This window comes from Streptopelia decaocto, assembly GCF_964273445.1.
Source record: "Streptopelia decaocto genome assembly, chromosome: 1".
Lineage (NCBI taxonomy): Eukaryota > Metazoa > Chordata > Aves > Columbiformes > Columbidae > Streptopelia > Streptopelia decaocto.
The window spans coordinates 171205134-171232926 of record NC_138663.1 but is presented as its reverse complement, the minus strand read 5'-3'; the positions used below and the strand labels follow the sequence as shown (position 1 = coordinate 171232926).

The 27793-nt window shown below is 37.0% G+C and overlaps 1 protein-coding gene across 1 annotated transcript; it reads left to right on the top strand.

Moving 5' to 3' along the window:
* Nucleotides 1-17445: 17445 nt before the first annotated feature.
* Nucleotides 17446-18144, top strand: LOC309435213 (uncharacterized protein; the record flags this gene model as incomplete). Its single annotated transcript, XM_082043188.1, has 1 exon — nt 17446-18144. One exon carries the CDS (start codon nt 17446-17448, stop codon nt 18142-18144), a length of 699 nt encoding a protein of 232 aa, XP_081899314.1.
* Nucleotides 18145-27793: the final 9649 nt, after the last annotated feature.

Sequence of the window (27793 nt, the reverse complement as noted above, 5' to 3'; positions counted from 1 at the left end):
GGTGACAATCTCTTCACATTTAACTAAAAAGGTCTCTACTTATGTAGGATACCTCTGCTAATATTTAGACCACAATTTGAATATCGAGATCTAACCTTCATAAAGATGCAAATACTTGGCATTTCTTCTGTAGTCCACCTAGGGTATTTCTCCACTTGTTCTCTTGAAGGTGATTCCATTTAACACTATATCACCAGAGAACTCCTAACATATATTGACAAGGTGAACACAATTAGTTTTCCTTTTTGTACGTAATTAGTGACATATAAGATATTCTGAGGTATCTTGGTATTGCACATGGCTGTCACTTTCCACTCTAGTAGGTCTTAGTCTTCCATACAACTAGCACTCTATTGATCACATTTTTGCCGAATTTCTTGTGTATAATAAGTCCCAGAAAAATGTGGATTTCAAATCTACTTATGTTCTGGATCTTTTTTTCTTGTTGGCTAAGATTACCTCATTTTCTTCTAGCTTACTGATATTTTGTACATAATTACAGCCTTATTATACAAGAAGCCAGATGTACACATTCTTAACAAAAGTTGGTAGTTAGAAGAGAAATAGAAGAGTACATCAATTCACTATCTGATCTTTGCATTTTCCATTCCACATATAAACTTTTCATGACTTAAGTCTACTTTTTCCTAGTGTTTACCTTGCATGGTAAATGAGTATTGCATTAATTGTTCATGTACAAGCTGTTCCAATACCCAGAGAAAACGAGATCTCTATGGCAATCCCAAATGATGGAAATCTATCTAGACTCCTTAGGATTTGACAGACTAGCGCTTCAGAGACTGGATAGTTATATTAAAATCTACCACTGTGATTCACTCACTTTTTACACTAACTTTGCACAGAAGTGGATAAGTATCTGGACTACAAGTTATGAAAACAAAATAAAAACTTAATATTTTGTTTAACAGCTTTTGCTTATTGGGATTTGCCAATAGAAGTAAAGAGTTCTCAATGCAGAATATTTTAAAAAGATCCTACCTTTTGGAAAATTGTAGTTATTCATTTTTCTCAGTCCTTCAAAACAGTATGTTTAGGAACTATACTAAGCACAGCAAGAAGGTGAATACTTGTCAAAAATACTCTCTAAAGATGATGTCTTATTCACTCCCTCAGAAATAACATTAATAAATGCATTACGTAATCTGTAGATAACAGGTCTTTACATTTCTTGTAAATGTACATTTCTTGTAAATGTAAATGTAAATGAGTTAGTATTGCCAGGTATTCATAATTATGCAAAAAGATTTTATGCCTGCTTCAAAGATCGGAATTGGATAATTTGAAATTCTGGATACAAATGATTTCTCATCAGTTAGTGACTCTACTTTGCTACCACTGTTTCAGTACACTGCCATTCAGAACTATTTTATGTGGTTTGGAGGAATATAGAGATTTTTTTTTTTAAACCTACAAAAATACATGCTATTTATGTAGTTTGCAGTTACTGTCCTTTGTAAAATGAAAAAAAAATGCAGCTGTATAAATATATATCATTTGAACAGAAGAATTTTGTTGTTCAGGGCTGTTTGTAAGCAATTAATTCACTGCATTCATAGAGCTCTACAATATTATATCTTTGTGCTACTATACAGCAATTGTGAGCGGGAAGGAAAGATTTTGCAAAATATTATTTCAGTTTTCTACTAAAATGACAGAAACCACATCTTTGATACCTTGAAAGTATAACATGAGACATTCTACTACTAGTTTTTCCTAATTCAATACCAAAATACAGTAAAATATTTTCTTACATATCCCAGTTGACCTGTGTAATAATTACATTTTACCATAATTACATTTTATCATATATGTAGCACACTCATTATTATTAGAAAAAAAAATCCCCATGAAATGCTAAGTTGCTGGAGCAAAGTACAATAACAGTTTGAAGAGCAAAACAGATTCATATTGTTCTGTGTTTCTTCATTTACAGCCATACAGATTCAGAGTATTGAGATCCACTAATATTTTGTACATATGTGCTTTTTCTACTGCAGTACCAATTTGAACAAGACTACTTTTTAAAGTGTGATAATAGGAAAAATCCTGCACTTACATCACACATTTTTATAGGTTCAATGAGGAGACAACTAACACAAAGAGGATTATGAGACCAATTTTAGCTACTAAAATGAATGATAACTGGCAAGGACTGGCCTTGAAAGACCAAACAGATCAAACAATTTTAAAACAAAATTTAAAAATATATATAAAAGAAGAAAAAATCAGAAACCAAAGGAGAGAGAACATGTTGTAAAGGAAACAGTTGATAAAAGACAGCTTCTGGCCTTTTGGGAAGACAAAAGGGGAGTGGAAGAAGATACAGGCACTCACTGTTTCTGCTTCTGATAATAGCATAAAGGGAAAAGTGAGACTGTCAGTACAGTGTTTTCAGTAAATAAATAATAAAGACAAGCATGTTGGCAGCAGTCAGGCTGAGTTTGATATGTTAAGCTATTTCAGAAGAGGCTGCCACTGAGATTTCCAACCTGCTCTTCTGTCTTACAGGACTGAGATAACATTTATTAACATATCCAAACTTTGGCAGGCTTTTCTAAACCAAAAGGCCAAAAGGAACCTGTGAAACTTTAGAATATTACCTGCCACTGCTTGAATGCTCTTCTTCCCATAGATTTTTAAACTTCTTTATGTTGATTTCATGTCTGCAACTCAAGATTATTTCACATGGCAAATCAAGGGAACAATTAGGGTGATGTCATAAAGTCATATAGCACTTTTGAAACTACTAAAATGTACTCAACACATCCATGGGGCTGGCAGACATGACACAGGTCCTGCAAAAACAGGCCATCTGTGGATGGCAGGTATCAGCCACGTGCCTTAACATATACCATCTAATGTCACCATATTCAGACACTAGAATTACACATTTTACTCACTTTTAATAAGAATCATGTAGGTATCAGATGTTAGCCTCAATTACTCCCCAAAACATCCCTCAAGATTAGACTTCCTACCCACGGTTATAGTAACTATTCTAGGATGGCTCTGTGTTTGGATTTTTGAGCACAAGCAGGGCCAGAAGATAAGCATGCTGCAGTATAGCACTAGGACCACAAGGTTTGCCCAGGCAGGGTGGTTGTTTGCTGTCTGCAAGGTCCTCGTAGGTAAAACATCTCTCTTTAGAAAGCTGTTTGGACTTCAGCTCTGAAGTCTGTAAGGCAACCTTTCAGACAGGCACAGTGTACTGATAATAGCATGACTTATTGCATAGCACTGTAATTTAGGGGCGATATCACTGATGTTATTAAAGTCACACATATTCAAGCCACTAGCAGAAGAAGAAAAATAAACAAGCCTAATGAATTGTGTAAAAACAGTAATTCTGTTGCAATTGCTGTTCCTCTGTTTTTTGAGTTAAATATTTCTCAACAAATTGAACATAATTCAAGATTTCAACAAGACTGTATGCATTCCCACGTACTCCCTTTTGTAGAGGAGGTAATGAACTTATTACTGAACAATTTTCCATGTTCAGAAGTATATTGAGCAGGTCATCTATAATAAGGAAAATATATGACCCCAAAATAACTAATTAGTTATATATTGTGTAACTCTGATGATGAATATTCTTCCAGAAAAAAAAAAAAAGTAATAACACATCAACAAAATGTAAAACATTTTCAACTGGTAATAGATCTATTTTTGATTTCAAGCATTTTATGTCATCTAGATAATGCTATCATTCAATCTTGATAATCAGATGCAGTCTATTCTGCACCAGCTACTAATGTCATCAATTTGATACCTCCTTTTTAAAACACCAATTTTTCCCAGCAGAGTTAGAGTAATGTCTTTGAAGATTGAATTTGAAAGTTTAGAACAACAAAAAGAACACAAAGAAAATCAGAGAAGTTTGCCAAGATTTTTTATAGCTATCCTAGATGAGTTAATGACATTAATTTCCTTCTGGAGGTGCATTATTTGCTCTAACCTAAGCCAGGACCAATCTCAAAATTATGACAAAGTCCTGATTTAGAAAATCATAAAGAAAACATCTTTGACAGCAGGACTTCAGTCTGAAAGAGTAAAGGAGACAATTGTTCACTAGAATATTTTACTATTCCTTGTCACAACTTAGCTTTTGCTTAGCTGTCTATGACTCCTATTCACAAAGAGATTTTGGCACAGAGTTGAATTTAAAAACACTTTGGATCCCTGTAAAATACAAGGAAAGATTTTAGTCTCTGTTATTGTGATCGACAAAGCCTAACTGGATGAGCTTGAAATCAAAATAAAACACAGAGAATATCTGCAGTACCTGTTCGTAAATGAACAGGAGCCAGTTCATGGAATCTGTGTGGGCTGCATCTGTGCCAGCAAAGTAGGCTAGCACCAAGACAACACAGCACAGAACAGCCTATGCTGTTTCAAAACAAGAACTACTGCCTCAGGGCCCATACCTTCTTCTGAATTATGCCCATGGTCAAAACTCATCTCAAAGACCCTCATAAGAGTGCAGCAGGATAGCTGATCAAATTTCAGGGCCTGAGAAGATTCTCTGCCACTGTTACTAAAATGCTAAATTTCTGTGCGTTTAATTTTGATAACAGATTAATAGTAAACATAGTCTGAACTCCTTCAACCGTGACTCCTGTTCTGGAATTAGACATCATGACTTTTTCAGTCCTTTCTCACATTGCAATGATTGATCTTACTTTACATAACATTCTACGTGTATGAGCATAGATAACAGGTGTACTCATCCTGGTCACAGACCATTGTGTATCAAGGAATTAGTGATCCATGTAACAGTTAACCTGAGCAGGTCCAGGTTTGTGTTTGCCAGCAATTCTGACACCTGAGAGGTCTTGACTTTAAAAATACAGAAATAATTTCTCATGTAAACTTCCTTTCTATTTGACAGCAGGGATGATAAATAGAATAGGTTTATTGTAAGAAAATCTTAAAACAGCTCAAAATATCAAAAAAGAGCAGGTTGTCTCTATGGACAGGATCTGCTCAGCATGCCATGGGTAAATCCATATGGGGTATGTCTGAAGCTGCATGAATATGGGGTTACCAACATCTAAAGGGACATAGGATTTACTCGCTCTCTACACAAGATTTACTCACTATCTGCATTCCTCTTTTAGTCTGCTTTATTAAAGTGTCTATTTTGTTAAGTCATTTGTTAGTGGGCCTTTCCCAGTCTATTTTCAAGATCCAGGAAAAGCCCTGCAGTGTCTCTCTCTCACACCACAGCCCCGCCCTGGGGCAGGAAACCTTGTTTCACAGTCAAAATTATAGTCTTGACTACACCTCCAGTGCAGAAAACATCAAAATTACTGTAGATACCATGTCAAACATTTTATCATAGCCAAACTACCTTGAACTGAGGGGCTTAGCCGTGCCCTGTGGTGGGTGAGTTGAAGCCGGCTGGAACCCATTGTGTCTGGCACAGGGCAGCCCCAGCCTCTCCTCACAGATACCACCCTGCATCAACCCCACTACCAGCACCTTGCAACCTGCAACCAGAGCTGTTGTAAACACCAGTTCCCTCAGCTGTGGTACACACAGTGATGTGATAGTGGATGCAGCACTCAGAATGGTATATGAGGTGCTACCTGATCCTTCTTAGGAAAGGGCCACAAATATACCAAGCCTGCAGGATTAGACTGAAGAACTACATGGGAACATTTTAAATATAGATGTGTTTTCCAGTATGATAATTTTTTTCTAAAGGCTAGGTAAGAAAAAAATTCAAAGTTGTCATGTCACCTGTTTCAACTCCCTCTCTTGTGAGCCACACTGAGGGCTGGCAGTGTCCTCAGAAATATCTCACTGAATATACTTGAGCACCCCAGAGATAGAGGGAACCATCTCCTGCAAGTTCTGAGTTTGATAGAGGAGAAGGAACCAAAGCAGAAATGTCACAGTATTTTCCTTTTCACCTTTGTAAATACCGCATTCTACTTCCTCCTAGAGACAAACAACATCCCTGGTCAAACAGAAACGACTGATGTCAGGCCTCTGAACACATACACAAACTTCCACTGAACCTTTAAAAAACAATCTAGACATTTTTTCTGGAAACTAAGTTGATTTAATTATATCCTAGCACTTCAGAAGGTTTTTTTTTGGTGTGTGTGTACAGTATCTCTATGTTTCTAAAATCTCTAGTGCAAACAACAGATTGAAGAATGTACCTGTGCTATTACTAACCACTTAAAAATATTTTCAGAAATGACCTAAAGACCTTCTTAGATGTTATTGTGTTGAAGGTGTGTTGTTTATGCAGGAGTATATGATTTACTAGATGCCTACAGCCTGTAACACATTAGGACAGCTAAAGAGGTGCTTTAGAACACACTTGGCCTTCTCTTCAGCAGCAGTAAAAAGAAACTGTAGAAAAAATTATAAAGGACTCAGGAGTATAAAGGTGATAGGCTAGCCATTAAATTATTTAGATATACATCTCTGATTTCTCTAAGTTTACAGTTCTAGACTGGAAAAAAAAAATATATCTGTAAAAGGTAGGTCCTTTATAACAAAAAGCAAATAAGAACCAGATTTTTTTTTTTCTTTTTTTCAAAAGACTGTTATGGAAAAAGTGATCCATAACTAAAGGAAAGAAGAGTTGTTTGACTTTGTTTATTGAGGAAGGAAACAGAAATAGAGAAGGTCCACTTCAATTATTTTGATGTCTGACAGTACTTTCAAAATGTACAATTCACAGAAATTCAGTGAAACTAAAAGATTTTGTAAAATACTGACAGTTCATAAATCATTACTGGTTTTAATATAAAACAGTCCACTTTATGGAGGAGTTAAATACTAGTTTTTCCCATAATTGTGATTGAAATATTGAACAATTAAAAGGTACAATTTCAGATCTAAACTTTCTTTACTTTAAACAGCTAGATATGAGAAAAATACATAAATTAATTAATGCAGCAGTTGCAGGCAAATTAATTCTATATGTGACTCCATGCATATAGATTTCATAGGCTTTTCTAAAGGTAAAGAATGTTCCTTTCTGTTTTCTCTTAGATGTGAGCAATAAAAAGCACTGGAAAACTGGAGTAGGGGCATAAAAACAATGCAACAAATAGCATAGATTGCATTTGAAAATAACTACCCTGGGTTTAGGTATACAAGAGTTTCTTAAAATAATATCAATCCAGCATAAACCAGAAGAGTTCAAAGCATGTAATCACCTTTATAAATTTAGTAATGTTCACCCCTCATTAAAGCTTTTAGAAGTGACCTTGAATTGTCTGCCAGGAGTTTCCCTTATGTTTCATCAAATTTGAAACTTCTTTCAAATACTTTTTTTTTTAGAAAACCTTCATCCATGAGCTTTCTTAATAAAACTTAGACTTCTATGCTGTCTGTATACAGCATATAAATTCAGTCTGCTGTATACAACCAAGCCTGTATTTTCTTGGTCCCATGTCTGAATGTCATCTGAAGAAATTTCAGTGAAATACTGATTTCAGCAAACAGGATGTCTGATATTCAGGAGAGCTAGGGTAATATTCCAAGCATATACCTACAATTGAGCAAGTCGGTTTAGACTTCTGTATTCAAAAGTGAACAATTACTGAGAAACAATTGATACAATCTGTTTTAGAAGCCAAATTTAGGATATCATGAATTGCATCTTGTAAGTACTGACTTTACTGTGAAAGGATCCTATGTAACTAATCCAAACGTAGGGTATGTATCTGACTTCAAGTTCTGTCATGGTATTTATTTGGAAAGGCAGAAGGAAATGAAGAAGTAATATCTGCTCTGAGTGTAGAAAACTGTTAATGATTCTGTAAAAGTTGTGTGTCTTTTTAAGGAAGTATTATTAAATGAGGACTTTGATTTCAGGTGTGTCTTTGAGAAAGGATCTTAGGCTATTACTAAGAATGATGAGGAGAGCTACAGTTTCAGCCTGTCACAGACTGAATAGGTAGGAGTGGAGGCATGACACGCTTCAGGATGTTAATTCTTCCTTCATATTTATGTCAGATCAAGTTAGGAAGAGACTGTAAAAATGACTTTTCTCTGTCAGATACTGATTTGGTACGTTCCAGTAAATTAGGTCTTTTTCTCTTAAACGACCTGTGTGCCCATTACTATGAATTTCACAAAGTCATTTTTGAAGGAAATGAAAAATGCTATCAACATTTAATTTCTTGATCTTTTATTACATTTTGTCTTATAGAAGAGATGTAATAAAAGAAATTTTCACATTTGAGATGGATTTGGAGATGTTCTCTGACCGCTGCTTTCTACCTTTGTCTTACATGATGCTGGATTCAAACTACTTTATTCACCTGAAATATAGATATCTAAGTCTTAGATAGACAGCTTGGATTAATGAAAAAAGTAAGCATATCTAGATGATAGTAGTGATTCATTTTACTTTTTTTAGATGCCTATGTTAATAGGAGATGTATCTCCCCTTGGAGGGATGTATTTCTCTGAAGTGACTATGAGGAAAGTCTAAAGTGACTTATTTGGATATAAACGCTTAGCTATTTGACAGCAGAATTTAAGTGGGGTGAATTTCACTCTGTGTGAGATGAAAACAAAAAATATTTACAATGAAAACATCTAATTTGTCAATTATCATATTTATATATATATTACAATGTGTGTATTTATATTATAGTGTATATATACATATAAATAGTTTTATATAAACATATATATCCACTTTTATAGTTTGCAGTTAGCAACTCAGAAGTTAAACTTATTATCTGTTATTATTCAGGAAGACAAACAGATGTCTATTCCAAAATTAGCCATGTTAAAGGATAGATAAATTCTTGTAATATTCCTTGTTCTGAAATAATTTTATGGACAATGACATGACTATGAGTTTCCAGAAGAATAACACCTGTCCAATGGCTTTAACATACATATTTCTCACAGCTGTAATTACTCACAGCTGCACTCTGTTCTTATTTTTCAGTGGAGAAGGCTGACTTCTAGAAGCAGGCTTTGCTGAGCAGACTGTGCAGGTGTGCTAGCAGACACACATTAGGTTATATGCTAAGAGCTTGTCTGCAAGCTGACAACAGAGCACAGAAAAAATAATGCGGGAGGGGGACCCCAAACAATACTATGCCCTGGCTACCATCTGACCCATCACAGGACCTGTCAGCCCATGAAAGGCCCACCTCCACAAGCCCAGCGGAATGCAGGGTCACCATGGCAGGTGGGAACATAATTTAAGGACTCAGAGGAAGGTACACCTTGTCTGGCCCTGTCCCAGGGCTATCCCAGGGGAGCCTTAGACCCTATGTTTATGTGTGAAACCTCCAAAGATAAAGACAATGTTGGAGCTCCTTTTGGACTGAAGTGGATTGCCACCTGTGGGACACATGGTTGCAGGAGGAGAGCATTTCAGGAGTGCACAGGACTGATTATGGGATGTTTTGAGGAGGAACCAAATGAAGGAAAATGGATTTAGATGATTTAAGGAGGAACAAGGCTGGGAAAATAAACATATAAGTGGGTAAAAAGAACCCAGTCATGTGTCAATATTTTGCTGGTCAGTAAACTTGTTTGACCATGCCTTGCTCATGGTCAGCACAGTCTGCCCTATTTATTTATTAATTGCTTTCTAACTCCTTCCTTGATGAGGGACTGGGGAAAGGGAGGGCAAGGGAGGAGGAGCACATGAGGGTCTTAGTGCAGCAACTGGAGTCAAGCCTATGTGTCCTTAGTAATAGTGAAGAAGCTGGACTGAGTCAACCTGACTGCCAGCCACTAGAGTAGGACCTCAGAGCATGAGGCTCCTGTGTTAGTGGTGCCAGCACCTACAGAGATCATGGACGTGCAAGTGAGTGTGTGATCGCTAGCAAACATCATGTTGGACTAGCCAGCGTGTAGGTAAAGTGACCAGGAGTGTGTGTGTGTGTCTGTGTGTGAGTCCGGAGGTTTATACCAGCAACTAACGTTGGGCTGCACCCTCAGGCCTTCATATGTCCAAATGCCAGCACTCAGGGAGACTGAGATCCAGCAGCAGCTACTGAGGTGACTATCTGAGCCCACCTGCTGGAGGGAAACACCCTGTGCATATATATATATAGATATACATACTGAATAGCAGACCATCCTGCTCAGCCAAGGAGGGGAGCAGGATGAGTTTTCTGGTTGGTGTCTATGTTTGTATGAGTGCTGAATGTGCCTCTCGATCTGTGCAGTCAGCCATATATAAATACGTACATATGTAGTGAACATATGTGCTCTATATGTCTGTGTCTACTAGGAAGATGTGCTCGGCCTCACTACAGGTTACACCTGGGAGCATGGAGCCACAGCAGCCTCTGTCAGGTTGTTGGATCTGGCCCAATATTTTTCCCTTACGGTGCACACTTGCCTACGTATGTGGGTCTGAAGTCCAGCTCTATGTCACACCTGACTGCTCAGGTACATGTGGCGATGAGGAACGATGCACACCGGGACGCAGATAAAGATGTACACGCAGGCAGAGATCTTGTTCAGGAAGGAGTGCAGAGCCAGGCAGAGCAGAGAGCTGAGCCAGGCTGAGCCCCACTTTATTAGCCATTGACAATTTATAGGATTTACAGATACAGGCCTGGACTAAGATGCTACATAAGATGTTTTTCCAATAATTGTTATTAAAAACACACCACACTCATGTTATGTTTGTTTCGGTTACGTTCCCACTCATTCACAGACCAGGCCCAAGGACATTCACACATCCCATGCACTTGGGGATGGTTATCCAGCCAGAGACACCATTCTCACGAGTCTGGGCTATCACTCTTTACAGATATGAGAAATGTACTTCAGCAGAATCTGTCCAAGGTCCTTTATATTTTGCTATGGTCTAATTATGTTAATACTATTTATTTGACTGTCCAGATGGTCATGTTAGTATTGATCTTCCTTTATCATCTGGGTGTCTGGAATCACACATCTTGCTTTCTCACTTCTTTGTTTTCCTACAGGTACAACCAAGTGAAAGCACAGAAATGCTATTAGAAGAAAATACCCAGGTAAAGGCCCACAGCTGTAGACCTTCACTGGTGGATCCACTGTTCTTAGAACACTTGGTGTGCAGTTTTTCATCAGTTTTCTAAATAAATCAAGCAAGGATAAAGCATATTGAAGTATGGCTCAGCCTTTCTGACATGTTAATGATATTGCCCTGTATCGTGTTTTCATGTGTTTAACAAAAATAGCAGCTTAGATTTCCTATCACTTTTTACAATTAAGGGCAAATTTTATATTGTCTGTCCTCAGGATATATGAAAAGTATCCTTTTCTCATGCCACTTCCATGTTCTTTTAACATTTTAAAATTCAAATATTGGTTCTATGAAAAGATTCTTCCAAAATCCAGTAAAATGATAAATGTTCAAATTTTAAAACATCATGCGAATCAATTCACTTAGAAGATCTATTTCATGTGCCATATATCTCTTGAGCCATTGATAACACAGGAATTTTGTTCAGCATACATTATAGCTTCCCAAAAATCCAAGGAAAATAATGCATCAACTACAACATAAACCAAATCCATAATTATTGGTTGTAGCTGTTATTATATACTGTAGGCTTAAAAACATTGGATGTCTCTTACACATTTTATAATAGCCAATGTTATCTCAGTACTTATGAATAATAAAAATAGGCATGATTCCAATGTGAACTGCATGAATTCAGTTGCTACTGTTGTTCAAATTTGAGTTAGGAACTCAGAAAGCTAATTGTGATGTTCCTTTTCTTGTGTTAAGTGAACATGTAGGGATACAGAAGCCTGGGTTTAAGGCCTTTATAGACACTAAATAGAATAATAAATATTAGATACAAGTCAAATGATTGGTGAATGGAAGATATGTTTTATTACTCCCTCAGTTTTTCCTTATAAATGAAACAGCTTCATCTCTCCCTCAACTCTCTGTTTCCCTCTTACCCCTCTCATTCTTTTCTCTCTCATACTGAGTGGCTGCAAGATGGACGGATGGACAGATGGAAGGCAGGAAGGCAGGAAGGCAGGAAGGCAGGAAGGAAGGAAGGAAGGAAGGAAGGAAGAAAGAAAGGAAGGGAATAAAGTAGGAAAAGAGCTTTCAGCAATGCATGAAACTGACAGTCAATGCTTTTACTGCTGGTAATATTGTCCATTATTTGTTCTATTAAAAGTCTTACTAATAAGCCATGACTGCCATTATTGCTGATTATTGTTTGAGATATCCAAACTGTTTTCAGGATCTGACATAAAACTCTGTATTTCTTCCTCCATCTCATAAAGCCAAGAAGGCACAGGATGCAGAATCCGTGCTTGTTTCCAGTGGAATCACTGATCTCAAACAGGCCCTGTTTTTTAGCAGGGCCTGTTACAATGTGACAAAGGATAATAGTTTTAAGCTGAAAGAGGGGAGATTCAGGCTAGATATGAGGAAGAGATTTTTTAAAATACTCATGAATGAAGCAATGCATTATTAGAAAATGAATCAGCATTCAGGAGCACTTCTCACTGTTGTAAACTCAAATAATTCATATCCATTAAAAATACTCTGAAAGGAGTATTTTCTAGTGTTTCTAAACAAAACCAAAGCAAAATAGCTGACTGGAGACTTAAGTTTGAATTTACAAACTGTGGAATTTACAATCACTAAATAGTTCACATTTTTATGGTTTACAGCTGTGTTTAAATAAATCTGTCTAATTATATTGAAGGCTGCATTGTAATCACAGCCTAATCCCATTTGCCTGCCCAGAATGTGATAACAACAAGCTCCATTGGGTTATTAAGATTTACAAATGGAGTGGGTTTTACATTCATCCTAAGGTTCCTTTCTTTCTTTCATTCTTTTTTTTTTTTTTTCCCTAAATGTGACTGTCTTTCTGCTTCAAAAGAATCATGTTTATGACCTTAAACCAAAAGTAAGAAAGACAGATAAGTCAATTCGTGACACTTTCCCACAAAGACCAGACCATCTGGACACTTTGTATTTGTAACAGGTGCTTCTGGGACTTAGAGCCTAATTCTGGCCCGTATTCTGTTCTGTATGGGTGACTCCATCACTGTGTGCAACTGCACATTGCATTAATTGAAGGGACTCAAAAAGGCCAAGTACAGTAATTAGTCAGTTGGTCATGCAGAAAAGAGACCAGTGGCTTAGTGCCACCAAATGTTGAATGCACAGATGTACAGCACCATCAACTTTTGCTCTCTGCGGTACTCTGCTAATCTCTGGCAGGTAGAGCAAAGATCTGTCTTAGTCCAGGTTTTCAGTCTCCTGGAAGCAACAACATACATTTTATATCCACTTGGGAGAGAAAATCATGAGTTTGAATGACCTAAAAAAGAAGCCACATCAGCATAAAATTTTCAGAATAGTAAGAGCGCCAGATGGGCCAAGTATGCTAGTTAGGTTTTCAGGTTCCAGTCTGAGTTTTTAGGTTTGTCCAAAAGCAACTAGCATATGTAATAGAGGCTATAAAGTGTGTGTGATTCCAATTTTATAAGGTTACTTTTTTGAACTATGTTATTTTTCTTTACAGGTACTTGACTTTTTTATGCGCTTAGCTATTCTGAGATAGTGGTCAGAGATTGATCAGAATTATTAGCTAGGGTCACCTGAAAAGTTAAGAATACACCTGCTGTGCTACTCATTTCCACAAAGCAGTACAGCTAAATGTGGGTGGTGTCAGCATTCAAAAAGGATTAATTGAAACTCGTTTGTATTTGAGATTTTGCCTGGTTCACAGCAGGAACTCAGGTATTTTTTTTCTGCATCTTTTGTGGTTGCCATGTATGCTGTTGCACTATACATATACTCGGAGTGGGTTTCATAAAAAAAGTCTGGATTGTTGCATTTTACTGTAATGTAAAATTTCTAGACTAAGCTTTTATTTTGAAAAACATATTTTTTAATGTTCTGATCAGAACAACCAGAACTAAGAACTTATAAATTGAAATAATAGTTTTCTTAGGCCATTATTTTCACTATTATATTAGGTCTTACATACCTTGTCCCCTTGAAATCAGTATCTGCACCTTCTATTGCAGGGATATACTTCCATCGCCTTCAGTCAGAGTGGTCACTACAAAAATTACTTATAATGGTAAAATGTAATGTCTGAAAGATTACAAAAACTGGTTTTTATTTTTTTATTAATTTGAGTAATCTTAGAATTCTGCTATATTTCAAATCTCCCATAATTATCAAACAGCAGTGTGATTATACAGGTATCATACAAGACTGGTTGAGGAAAACATTTAACAAAAAGATTTTAACCTATTTTTTAAAAGAAAGACTTTAAAAAATATTGCAAGCTTGCTTACGTTTCTATGTTTTCTGATAAATACTGTTAAATACTTGAGTCCTTTTGTTTCATTAATGGATAAATATTATCAAGACTTTCTAGTGTAGTAAATCATTATTGGTGCAATTATAGCTGCATTGTTTTACTCCAGCTATGGACTGGCTTCATAAAATTGTCTCTTTTCCAGGCTCAGATTATCCTTTCCTTTCCTAAGCAGGGTTCTGAGAAGTCAAGGTGTAAGACCCAGGAGGTATTGAAGAGGAAATATTGCCTTATTCTTTGTCACTTGTTGAAACTGACAGTTTTCCTACTACTTATATTCCTTAATTATAAAATGAAGTGACCTATATGTAAAAATAACCTGTGTTACTTTACATTTTGACATGAAAAAACCTACAACAGATACTGACTTACCTGAAGTGTTTTTGCTTAATCATATTGATATTTTTAAGGGAAAATTAATGGAGCTATGATGTTCAGACTTATACTGGTGATAAGCATGGAAGAAATAAGATTTAAACTGTTCCTGAGGAGCTAAGGTGAGGAAAAGGACTGGAAAAGATATATGAACCGAAGATACTGATCTTGTTCAGTATTACAGATTTCAGCATTACTCATATGCTTTGCCTATTTAATTTGCATGAGCAGGCAGGGGAATCAAATATCCTGGAGAAAAGGATTCAGAGGGCTGATCATCCTGCAGAATTTTCAGTGGGAGTTCTGTGTATTCATCTCCTGGGATTACTGAGCATTTTACATGCCATATTTCAGTCCCCCACCTAATTAACATACAGAACAGAGCTGAGAGACAGCAAATACTGATGATGTGATGTGTGCAGTGATTTAAACAAAACTATTAAATCTTATTTTAAGCTCACTGGATTTGAATGTGCCTCATCCACCTCCTTTTTTTTTTTTTAATATCCTGAGCGCATGGTGTATGACTAAAAAAAACATATTGGTTGCTTCAATCCGATAACAAATATTGAAAACAAGTTTATACTTTGGTTGGAATACAGTATTCTTCTGCCCCCAAAATTCATAGAGAGTGGACAAGTTACTGATGTAATCTAAGTATGCAGGTGTGTTAAGTAACTCATCTCATTCAAAAAAAGTAAAATCATTGTCATAGAATGCGTGGATTTTGTTTGAGTTGGAAATAAGTAATGTTTTCTGTGGGGCAATGAAGATTGCCTGCCATCATACTCTTTTATTATTTAATTCTCACTTTTCATGTACATTTACTCAAACATTTGTAATCCCAAATACTAATCCGAGTCTTATTTTCATAACACAGAGACCCTATATTGTTTCATTTATGGAATTTCCGTAATTTAGAAATAACTCTGACTACAGCTGTCCCAAATATATGCTGCATAGCTAGGAATAAAAGCTCACTTTCAGAGTCTATATATGAACGTATTTAATGGCATCCACCAACACCAGTGGCAAGAACCATTCAGCCAGCTAGATAATAATATTATGGATTAACATAGTATATGAAGAAACATGAAAAAAATATTGAGAAGTACAAATACTTATACCCTACAAATACTTATGCTTACCTTCAGATGGTCACAACTTTTATGCTCACCAGTGCCATTCATTGTTGGATCACTGATGCTATGCATTCCAAAATTCTAAAATTCTAAATGACATCATTGAAGACAGTGTCACCAGACAGCTCTGCCATGAGCTGCCAGGTGGCAGACTGATTCAGGGATACCACAACGGTAAGTACTGTGTGATTTCCTTAATTTATCATAATTTTCATAGAATATTTGGGGTTGGAAAGGACCTGCTAAGGTCATCTAGTCCAAACCCTCTACAATAAGCAGGGACATCTTCAATTAGATCAGGTGGCTCAGAGCTCCATCCACCCTGGCCTTGAATGTTCCAGGGGTAGAGGCATCTGCCATGTCTCTGGGCAACCTGTTACTGTGTTTTACCACCCTCATTGTAAAAAGTTTCTTCCTCATATCTAGCCTGAACCTTTCCTCTTTTAGTTTAAAACCACTACCCTTTGTCCTGTCACAACAGGGTCTGCTAAAAAGTCTGTCCCTATCTTTCTTATAGGCTCCTTTTAATATTGAAAGGCTGCAATAAGTTCTCTGCAATGCCTCTCTTCTCCAGGCTGCATGCCAACTCTCTCAACCATTTCCTACTGGATGCTCCACAGATATAATGTAGTTTCTCTGAACATCTGGTATTTTCTTCATTATATATATATACATATGTATATGTATTTCACTGTATATATGAATTATATAGTAAAGTGACACAGTGACTAATTTTTTAGAGTTTCCTAGAAAACACCAGGCATATATCCAAAACATGCCTGATATTACAATGTTGTCCTGTGTATAGAAATTAGGCTCTTAAACATACTACTTAGCCTGTACTTTTACTCCAATCTGGACAATGTAACATTCTCCCAGAAGGATAGAATAAGGTATAAACAACAACAAAAAGTGTTTAATTGCCCCTTATCTCAGTTATAGAATTGAGTCTGAAGAGAGGAGCTCATCAGCTCTATCTCCTAGGGGGTTACAGATAATTTTTGTCTCTTTATATGTACATTTTATTGGTCTTTATTTATCTGAAAGATAAGGTAAGCTCAAATTCAAGGTTGTCCCTGGCCTAGATCAAGATAGTTATAATAGAAACAGCATTAACAGCAAATTCAAGTGTAAGTAAAGTGACAAAGGTGACAGTTCTAGAAAAATAAATACTTAATGACACAACTGAAAAAAAAAGGTAAAAAAGAAAAGCAAAGAATTTTACAACTAAAGATATATGTTAATGATCTCTATTTCTCCATGAATGCATATGCCCACGAGAAAGACTGTCAAAGTTTCAAGACTCTAAAAGGAAATATCCCTCTTTTCTTCATTATAATTAACTCAGTCTTGTGAAATTTAATGTGCTGTATGTATTTCAGCACACACAAAAATATACAATGCTTGTCAAATTCTTTTACTATTATTTTTATTTCACATTTAGTGTTACATTTATTTATTTACTTATTTATATGTTATTCTGAGTAGAGTCTTATGGGCCCTTAACCTCTATTCTCATTTCCATGACTACTGAATATGGAAGATGGAATCACCCAGCTAGACCACAACACAGCCCCTGAGTGGTGCAGCTAAGTGATAAAATGGCTGGCTTAAAGAAAAAAGATCCCTCAAGGGACACCAGCGATTTGTCGCTGCTGCCTGTATCTGCCATCTCCCCTCGCACGACACGATATAGCCAAGCACTTTGGAAGGAGAATCAGTCTCTTCGAGAAGAGAATCAAAACCTTCAGCAAAAGAACAGAGCTTTTCGTATGGAGAACAAAGCCTATTATAAGGAGAATGAAAGTATCCAAAGAGAGAACAAAGTCCTTTGGGAACAAAATAAAGTCCTTCAAAGGAAGCATAGGGACTCTCCAGAGGAGGAAACAAAGCACCTTGAGAAACAGCAAAAGGCCCTCCAACAACAAAATAAAGCCCTCAGAGAAGAGATTAAGGCTCTCAAAACACAAGAAAGAGCATTTGCGATGGAGGAAAAAGCTCTTCAGCAAGAGATTTTAGCTTTATGGGAGGAAAACAAGGCCTTCAAGGAGCAGCTTAAAGCTCTTCAAAAAGATGACAAAGCCATTCAGGAAGAGGAGAAAGCTCTTCATGAGGAAAAACATGCCCTCCATGAGGAGAAACTTGCCCTTCAAGAGGAGAACAAGGCCCTTCAAGATGAGAAAAAGGCCCTACAAAGTCAGGAGGAAGCCCTTCAAGAAGAGCACAAAGTCCTCCATGAATGGCAAAAGATGCTTCAAGAGGAAGAAGAAAGGAGTATAAGTAAAGAATCAGATGCTTAGGGGGATTTAGCAGGATTAGTAAAGAGTTTACAAATATAGGAATTTTTGTTGTTAGTCAGATATTATGGCCTCGTCTTCATTACAGAATATCAGCAGCAAGTAATGGATAACCTGAACCATAAAGCAGTCTGTTAGGCTTAGTGCAAAAGCCTATGAAGTTGGAAACTGGTGAAACGTGTGTTGGTATCTTGAATCCCTGAAGCCTAATAAATTACTGTTGGCAATACAATGCATACCTGCAGATGTCTGCTTTATTGAGGTGTTGAATACCACAGAAAATAAGTGTCTTGTTATAGTAGTCAAAGTTTAGATTAACACAATTTTTTTTTGTTAGAGAATACTGGAATATATTCATTGAAAATGGATCTTGATAATAAACACTAAAGTCATATACAAGTAAGACTGCATCAGACTTCCAATTTTACATCTAAACTTAACCAGTAAAACCACGTTTCTGAAAGTAGCTGGTATGAAACATTTTCAGAATGTTAATCGTTTGCCTCAGAGTTTTTCCTTCGAAGATCCAGTTAAACATGAGTTTTGAGTGAAAAATTCAATATATCTGTGTTACTAAACAATGAAGATTGGGAAGCAAGTTTGAATGTAGTCTTCCTGAACCAGGAAGTTTTTGCTATTTCTGCTTTGTGTAGCTCCAGCAGACAATTTCCAAGGCTATAGGTATGCACAATTACTCCTAAAAGCAATGGTTAGATGAGCCAGGGTTTTTCTTTAATCTTATACATTCCTCCAACATCAGCCTTGTAGGCTTTGTACGCTTGGACAGACCTGCACACATGTTTGTGTCACATTCCAGTACCCATAAACCAAAATTTTACTATCATATGATAAAAACACCGCCCTTGTGGTGTGGAAAGATATTATTTCAATATCTTGGAACTGGAAAACCACACCAGAATAAGAACAGCACATTAAGACTACCTGGTGTGCATAGGAAATCAGGGACAAGAACTCACTGTGTAGATCTGGCTAGTCTGCTCTAGCTGCACATACGCATAAGCAGATTGCCACAAATGAATATTTGAAACTTGGCCTTGGGTCCAGGTCTCTGGAAGATATTTCCTGTTCTCACAGGAAATCAAGTTACCAACAAAATGCAATACAATCCAGAATATTTGTTAGTGTAGAAACAAAAGTTCTAGAAAAGGAAGTTCTTGGTCATGGCTCCAAAATCTCAAAGAGAAGTGATACTGCAGGTGAAGTGGAGCAAAGTCATGTATAGTTAGCACCTGAGACAAACAAGTTAATATATCTTTTCTTTTGCCAAATATTAAACTCTTAATATAAAGGCCAGAGAGGTTTTTGAAAGCTGAGCACAGTGGTGTACTTGTGGACATCTAGTTTGGTAAATCTGATGCAATTTGGAAGGCATATTTCCCTGAAGAAACATTAAGAGTTTTTTTCTTGTACAGATGATTTCCCAATTAGAGCTCGGATGTATCTTGTCTTCAGTTTAAAGGTTTGGATTCATACCCTTTCTCTTGATTCAGATACTTTGCATGTTGGAAGCATTCTGGACAGACATCTGTCACACAGATCTTTATGGTCAGAGGGAGCTAAGAAGTGAACTATGGTTCAGTACATGAACTTTTTTCTGGATGCAGACTAAATCACGTTACTACGTAAATATAATATAATATAATAATTGTTGAATATGTTGTGAGCTAAAAAATTTGAAATGTTGTATGACCATAGAATGATTTAGGTGGGATGTGACCTCTAGGGTGACCTCAGGGATTCACTGAAAGCAGGGACAGATTTCAAGTTACCTTAGAAGGAAAACATTAGGCAAGGTTACATCAGAATGGAGGAAAAACAATGTCTCATATTTGCCTGGTTCCCCTGCTTGGTTCATCCATCTAGTGTTGGACAAATCAGATGTTACCAGATCATCAGCCCATGTAGGTCTGCAGTGTTTTATTTTCTACACCAGGAATGTCACACTACTTTTCATCAGGGGCCACATCAGCCTCGTGGTTGCCTTCAGAGGGCCGAACGTAATTTTTATATTGTATAAATATAGGAGTAGTTACATTTATACATTCCTAAAATTACGTTCGGCCCTTTGAATACAACCACAAGGCTGATGTGGCCCCCGGTAAAAATGAGTTTGGCACCCCTCTTCCGCAGCCTAATGTTACTTCACATGTTCTTGGATGATTCTGCTGCCTGATGGTTCATGTTACTGATTTCTGGTTCCACCTATGACAAGTCCTGCCTCACTGGTAAAGAATATATTGGCTCCAAAGTCTGTTAATGAATGGAATAATTTGTCTTTCTGCCAGTTCAGGTGTCATTTCAGCAACAGTCTTGTATCTGTTTCCAGATTTCTCTCCTCTGCAGTGTGCATGGTAGGCCAGGAACCCCAGGTATGGTGTGGCAGATGTTGTGGGCAAAATGGTCTCAACCTGCGGAATTTGACTTAATTTAATTTATTGCTAATTAATACAAAATTTTCATTTTTATTCACTTATTGAAAAAAAAATGAACCAAAACAAAGCATAAATTAACAAGGAAGTACCTTTCCTCCTTGTGCTCAGCTTGAGAACTCCTGCTTCTACATCTCAGCCTCCCTTGTTCTCATCTCACATTGCACTTCTTCATCTCCAATTCTTGTAGCCATACATGGGGGTGGGGTCAGTGAGTAATGTTTTCTTTCTGCTGGACCTTGTTTCTTCCCCATTTGTATGCATGGATTACTCACAGCTGTAGTCCCTTGCTGGTTTCTGCCCTGATGTGTGTTGCCTGCAGTCTCTCAGAGGTACCTTCTCTGGCATAGGGTGTTTCTTTACAATAGTGCAGCTCCAGCTGTGTCCTCGATGATGTCTTCTTCCATCTGTCCCCTTCATTTCTCTGGAGGTATTTTCTCCTTCCTTTTGCCGTGCCTCCAGTAACTGAGTTCTTTCCTACACAAGTGTGGATCAAGACACTGGAGGCTTCCCTGCCCTGCTGTGGTTTTGGTGCAAGATGAGGTATCTACAGCAGTGTCAGAAGCCACCAAATCTAGCTGTGACCGGCCCAGAGCATCTCAGAACCTCCTCCACAGAGGCCCATCCTGCAGCTATCGGCTTTTCAGCCAGCCTAGCTGTTATACCCACTGCAGTGTTCCTGTAGCCAGTTTGTTATACCACCAGTATGAGTGAATGCTCCTGTCCCTGAGCCTGGACTTTGTGTCAGATAACTCATGCAGCTACATAAAAAATACATATGCGGGTACATTTTGATTATGCCTTTTTATTCCATACTGAATTTATAATTAGCATTTCTGTGCCATTCAAATTCTTGCTACCATTTTTCACCTCCCCTTTTCTCCTATTCTGCCCACTCAGAGCTGAAGTGCAACTGAACAATGCTTCTAATTAGGATTTGCAAAGCTCAGCAGCTCATAGCTTTGTGGGTTTTTTTGCACTGCAGTAGGAAATCCTAAGAAATCATTCCCACAGTAGACAAAGGAGTTTGTGACTGCAGTGGAAAGAATTTTAAAATTTCCGTGCAGAATAAAAAATTGTTTTCTGGACAAGGAAGCAGGGCAGTAAGTTTGGGTAGTTAAGACACATTCTGAGTCAAACATGAGACTCATGCATGTTAGACAGCCCTGGTTCACATATAATTTATGTGATAGCCTGTGCTTTGGCTGTCAGATGGGGCATGTAAGAAGAGAACACTTATGCACATAAGACAGTTTGCTGTCATGCAGGAGAAAGTCTCTACCTTTGTTCTTTAGTGTGATGAGCAGCTGATGGACAACCACTGCTTTCCCCTATGGTAACTTGTTACACCTTCATATATTCTGATAGTCTGATATTCTGATATATTTCAGCCTCTGTTGAAGCATATGAGGCTGCTCTACCCAGGCTGCTTTCTCTAATCTTTTGTTTCCCTTGGTTCTCTTGGAATTTTATTATGTGTTTACTCAGAATTAGGGACTATGATATTAACTTGGCAAGATTATGTGCTAGCGATGGTAATGTTACTTCTGGAAAACGCTGCATTTACTTCTAATTACATTAGGGGTTATTTCAACTCAGGGTTTGGATATTTATAAGATGAAGAAATGCAGTGCTTTAATTTGTCTTTATAGCATTAATATGATTGAATTTACTTACAGATGAATAAATTAATTATTCTATAAATACATTATGTTTAAAACATTACAAAATTATTGTGTGTAATTAGATACTTCAAGTATGATTAACAGTGTTTCTAAGTATTTTTATTTAGCTGTTTATTTGTTGTGAAAAATTAAACACCACTGTGGCATTAGGAGCGATGATAGAGCTTCAGCTGAATGTATATAAGCAGCCATACACTGACGATTGTGTGATGCTGAAGCTCTTGTGGTGTTGTCAGCAGAATTAAGTCTTGTTGGAGGCCATCACCAGCAATGTGTGTAAGGGATCGATATTGGTGCCAATACTGTTTAACATCTTCATTAATGACCCAGACAATGGGGTGGTACACACCCTCAGCAAGTTTGTAGATGACATAAAAATAGGAGGAGTGGCTGATACACCCAATGGATATGATGCCATTCAGAAGGACAGGCTGGAGATTTGGGCCAACAAGAGTCTAATGATGTTCAGCAAAATGAAATGCACATTTCTCTAGGGAAATTCATATGGAGAAATAAACTCATATAACAGTAAATGCTTGTTGCTAACCACCTGGAAAGCAGCTTTGTAGAAAAGGACCTCATGGCACTGAGAAACACTAAGTGAACAGGAGATGGCAGTGTGACCTTGCAGCATAGAAGGCTAAAGGTATCCTGGCCTGTGTGATAGATATGATACACACCTTGTTATGCCTTGAACAACTGGTTTTGCAACCTCTGGCAGGGAGGAAGAGATAGTGCTGCAGAGGCAGGAGGATATCTCTTCCTTGAGGCCTACCTATTCTTTGTGAAATGAAAGCACCAACCTTTGAGATAAAGGTCTTAACTGGGCTTGCACAAAAGCAGGGCCACAGAGTGATCACTGACCAGCAAGGGGGAAATCACGAGTCACCAGCTACCCCTACAGGACCAACCGACTCACTTCTGAGACAAGCTGAATCACTTTTGGGACCACCCGCTCACTTCAGGAACAATCTCCTTAATTAGCATGAGGAGTGAGCAGAGGGAGGATATGAGCTGCCCTCTCCTATCTCACATGAAAATTAACTAAAGAATAAAAAGCTTCTCACTCGGGACACTAGTGGCATGTCATGGAAGTTGGATCACACCCACCACCTTGAGAGCTAAAGAATGTATTGCACCTACTACCCTGAGAACTACAGAGATCATCACTGGATTGACTGACCTTTGGAATGGTAGGCATCTTACAAGAAGTTTATAGGAAAAGTGCATCACCAAGATGATGAAGCAGATGAAGCTGCAGGGAAGAAATCTTCAGTCTCAGTAGGGCTCTACCTAAAAGCCATATCTATGGACATCAGTGAGTTTTAGCCTCAGGCTATTCAGTGTCAATACCCTCTTGGTTTCAGCAGCAGAAGAGCCAACTGAATCCCCGGCATAGTACCCACTGTGGATGGACTTAGTTCTGTCAAATGTTTTCCATGCAGTAGTGAATCTAATGAAAGTCATAATCTTCCAAAAGTGAAAAATAATTTCTAGAGGAGTCAGGAATATCAGCTGGTAAGCAGGAACATTTTCCTCTGCATAAAAATTCTACGTGTTTCACTGCACTGCAGAGGAGACCCTCTGTTCTTGTCAGATGTTAGGGAAAGTTGAAGATACCATAGCAGAAAAATGTTGAGCTCTACATGTAGCTCCTACAAAGTAGTCTTTTAAGAAAGTTTGTGCAAGCTTAAGGCAAATTTATGAAAATATGGGTTTGTGTTAATTGTGTGGAAAAAAATATTTCTAAGCTTTGAAAATACTACATTTTTATTTGCTCCAGGGATTTTTTTTCAACTAAGTGGATATGTCATTTAAACCTCCTCATGGTGTTGATTTGGAATGTTAAATGTAATATAAAATAAAACACAAAATCAACAGGAGGCCCAGGAAGCAGAGCTAGGTGCTAAAATAAGGCTTTGATGCTTATTAATATGGTCAAAATCTTGCAAGCCAATAGAATTAAGACTATTGATGTATAAATCTAATATACAAAGTCTTTGTACAAGGGAATACACATCTCTTGTTTGGCATAGTAGTAAAGCTTCAAAATGCTCTAAGCCAGAGACATATTTTCTGTTTCTCCTCTACAGCTACAGATCTTGGATATGCTTCAACTCAAAGTAGCCCTGAGTTTGTAGACATATGAATTAAGGGCATGCTCTTAGGCAGGATTTTAGGAAGATGGAAAATGCACTGGTGACTGGTGTAGCTTTCACTGGATTTCCACTTGCTGGTTACTTTACCTGAAGCATAATATTAACAGTATTTCTGAGTGAGAAAAGCTGTTTAGAAGCAAGCTAAATTAAAAAAAAAAAAAAAAAAGATAAAATAGAAAAAAAGAGTGCTTAGAGTGCTTTAGTCTAAGGATGCTGATAGGGTGAAGCACTTCTTCTATGTGAGAGCAGGAAATTTTTAAAGTACAGTTCTCTTGCACAATTAGAGGTAGGTTGATCAGAAAAATATCTAACAGACACAGGATACTCAGTCTCTCTGCATGTATAAAGAGGAGTGTGCGGATGGAACAAGAAGAGGAGAAAAAAAATCGATAACCAATAACATTCACAATTAGATTCCTCAGAGTGGCAGACTGGAGCAAAATTTAAGATAACCCTGATACTGTGCTCACAGAAAGTATCAGTGTTTACACAGATTCTAAGATTGACTTAAATCCTGTAGAGTGAAATATGACTAACAGAACAGTCTAGAGTAAACTGTAGGTGATAGATCATTCTTCATTACAGTAATTAGATATTTCCTCTAGATCATGTCTCTATACCACTTGCTTGAAGGTCATTTTCATAGTAAACTGCAGTTCAATCCAGTACTCAGTGCATATTGATTTTTCCTCAGTATTTGATTCACAGAGTATATGGTCTATTGTCTTTTTTGTCTTCACTATTGGGATCAGAAAATTCACGCTTTAGGTCTAGAGGTATCCAGTTCATTCCCCAGTGTGCTGATCAAGAGAATAATCATTAGCCATCAGAAAAACACTGAATTATCATATTTGTATACTGCAGATTAATGATGTGTATCCTAGAGCTTTTAGTAAGGTGGTTCGAGATTAGTCTGAGAATAATAGTATAAAACTGAGTAGTGAGAAACAGAAGCTGAAAAATCCAGGAAACTTTCCAAATTAGAGAATTAGAGTCCAGAGAATTCTTCTTCTAATGAAAACTGTGGAAATATCAAAGCTTGAGTCTCATAAAACATTTCAGTCTCTCCAATATGTACTATATTAAATAATGGTTAATTTACAATTTAATGAACAAGTTAGCTGTCAGAAACTGGTCTTTCTGAGGTTTGGTTCATGTTTTTAATCATTAGTATGTTAAATGGAAGAGCTAATATCCAACTGTTAGAAAAAAAATTATTAGAAGTCATGGGTGCCCAATAGTTTACAAAACAACTGCATTCACAAGTCAGTCTGCATCCAAGCTTTTGCAGGGTTCATTCAGAGTCAGGAATTATATCTGTTCTCAGCCAACGTGATAGGAAAAAATTTGTACCTGGGACCTCCTTGTAATATGTTGTTTGGGGTTTCAAGATGCATTTAACTTAGGTTTACTTTATTAGTATGCATAAGAGTCTTTGCAGAGAACACTAAATGTGTACAGAATTTACTGTTTACAGGATTACTAGGAGGAATAAACAATTCAAAAATAGATTAAAATAGATAATCTGTGATTAAAAGATAAATGACAGAGATTATATAGAGTACCTGAAGTACTCTGTTCAGTTCTGGGGTTCCCAGTACAGTGCAGAACTGGCCATAATGGAGAGACTCCAGTGAAAGGCCATGAAGATGATGAAGGGACTCGACCACCTGTCCTATGAGGAAAGGCAGTGAGATGGGACTGCTTATCTTAGACATAAGTAAATCCTAGAGATATGCAGAGCCTCCACCTTAGGAGTATCTTATCAATGTACATAAATACCTGAAGGAAGGATGTAAAGAAGATGGGGCCAGGCCCTGTCCAGTGGTCTCCAGTGAGAAAACAAACTGAAACACGGGAGGTATCTGCTAAACATCAGGAAACACCATTTTATTGTGAGGGTGACCAAGCACTGACACAAGTTGCCCAGTAAGGTTGTAGAATCTCCCTCCTCGGAGATATTCAAAAGCCACCTGGACTTTGTCATTGACATCTGGGTCTAAGTGTCCCTGCTTGAGCAGGGTGGTTGGACCAGGTGACTTCGAGAGGTCTCTTCCAACCTTAACAGTTCTGTGGTTCTTTGACTCCATGAGTCTATGATAGGACAGCTGTATCTCAGAAGTTCAAAAAGCAAAATTTGAAGGAAGTACTAAAGAAAAAAGAGTAGAAAATAGAAAATAGAGTAGAAAGATTCTCCAACAGACATATACAGAAAGAGGATGAAAAGATAAATGGACCAGAGTCTGTGGAGGGAAAGATACAAGTAGGAATTATATAGGTGTTGCCAACATACTAAATAGATATTTTGCTTCTGTTTTCAATAAGGATAATGATGTATATAACACCAATGGTAAAGTAATCTAAATATCATGAGAAAAGGGTATTAGAATATCATAACTGAGCTGTGAATTAAGTTTGGACTGCTTGTAATGATTGTGTTGGCTGGCTGAAAAATCTATCTCCAGACTACTAATAAAACTAACATTAATAACACATTAGCAGACCCCAGCATTATAATAGAAGAATAGAAAAAAAAAAAAAAAAATTAAGGAAAAAAAAGGCAGATTGAGACAAGTACAAGTCTGTTACTCTATTTTAAAAATAATGAATTTTTTTGAGACAGTCAAAGAGACACCTTATATGAGATAAGGTTTATACAAAAAAACTTTATATATAACAATATATAATATTTTTACAAATATTAGTCAATTTGGAGATTTTCCATGGGTTCATAAAAGAATTATGAAATGAATAAAGAGACTTTTGGTAGGTATTAAATACAGGTTACTGAAATGAAAGTGAGAGTGCATTGTTCCTTAAGTTTGGACTTGCAATAAATATTTAATATTTTCATAATTGGCTATGTTTCCAGGCATAAGTAATGAAATCCATGTAAAAATATAAGGTTGAAGAGTTTGATCAATAGTGTGGAGATCAGATCATGACTCTGGAAGAAAGAAATTACACTGAAAATTGATATAACATAAATTGTGATGCAATTTCAAGTACATAAGATATCTGTAAACTAGGGCAGTTTTCTCAGTATAGTTCTAGAACTTCAGATTAAAACAACGACAACAACAAAAAACAACAAACAACAACAAAAAATGAAAAATTGAAATTCTAGTGTTATCTTTGTAGATGGCATTGTTAGTCTACATGTAGTTGCATCCAATTCTGGTCACCTGCGGTCAAGAAGCACAAGTTTGAACTAGAAGATGTGAAGATGAATGGAGAATCTATTTTACAATATGAGAGTAAAAATCTATGTCTAGTTTAATCTAGCAAAATAAGTGTTAAAAACCATGATTCATATGAATGAAAAACACAAGGGAAGGTGATCTTTTTTTAGTACAGA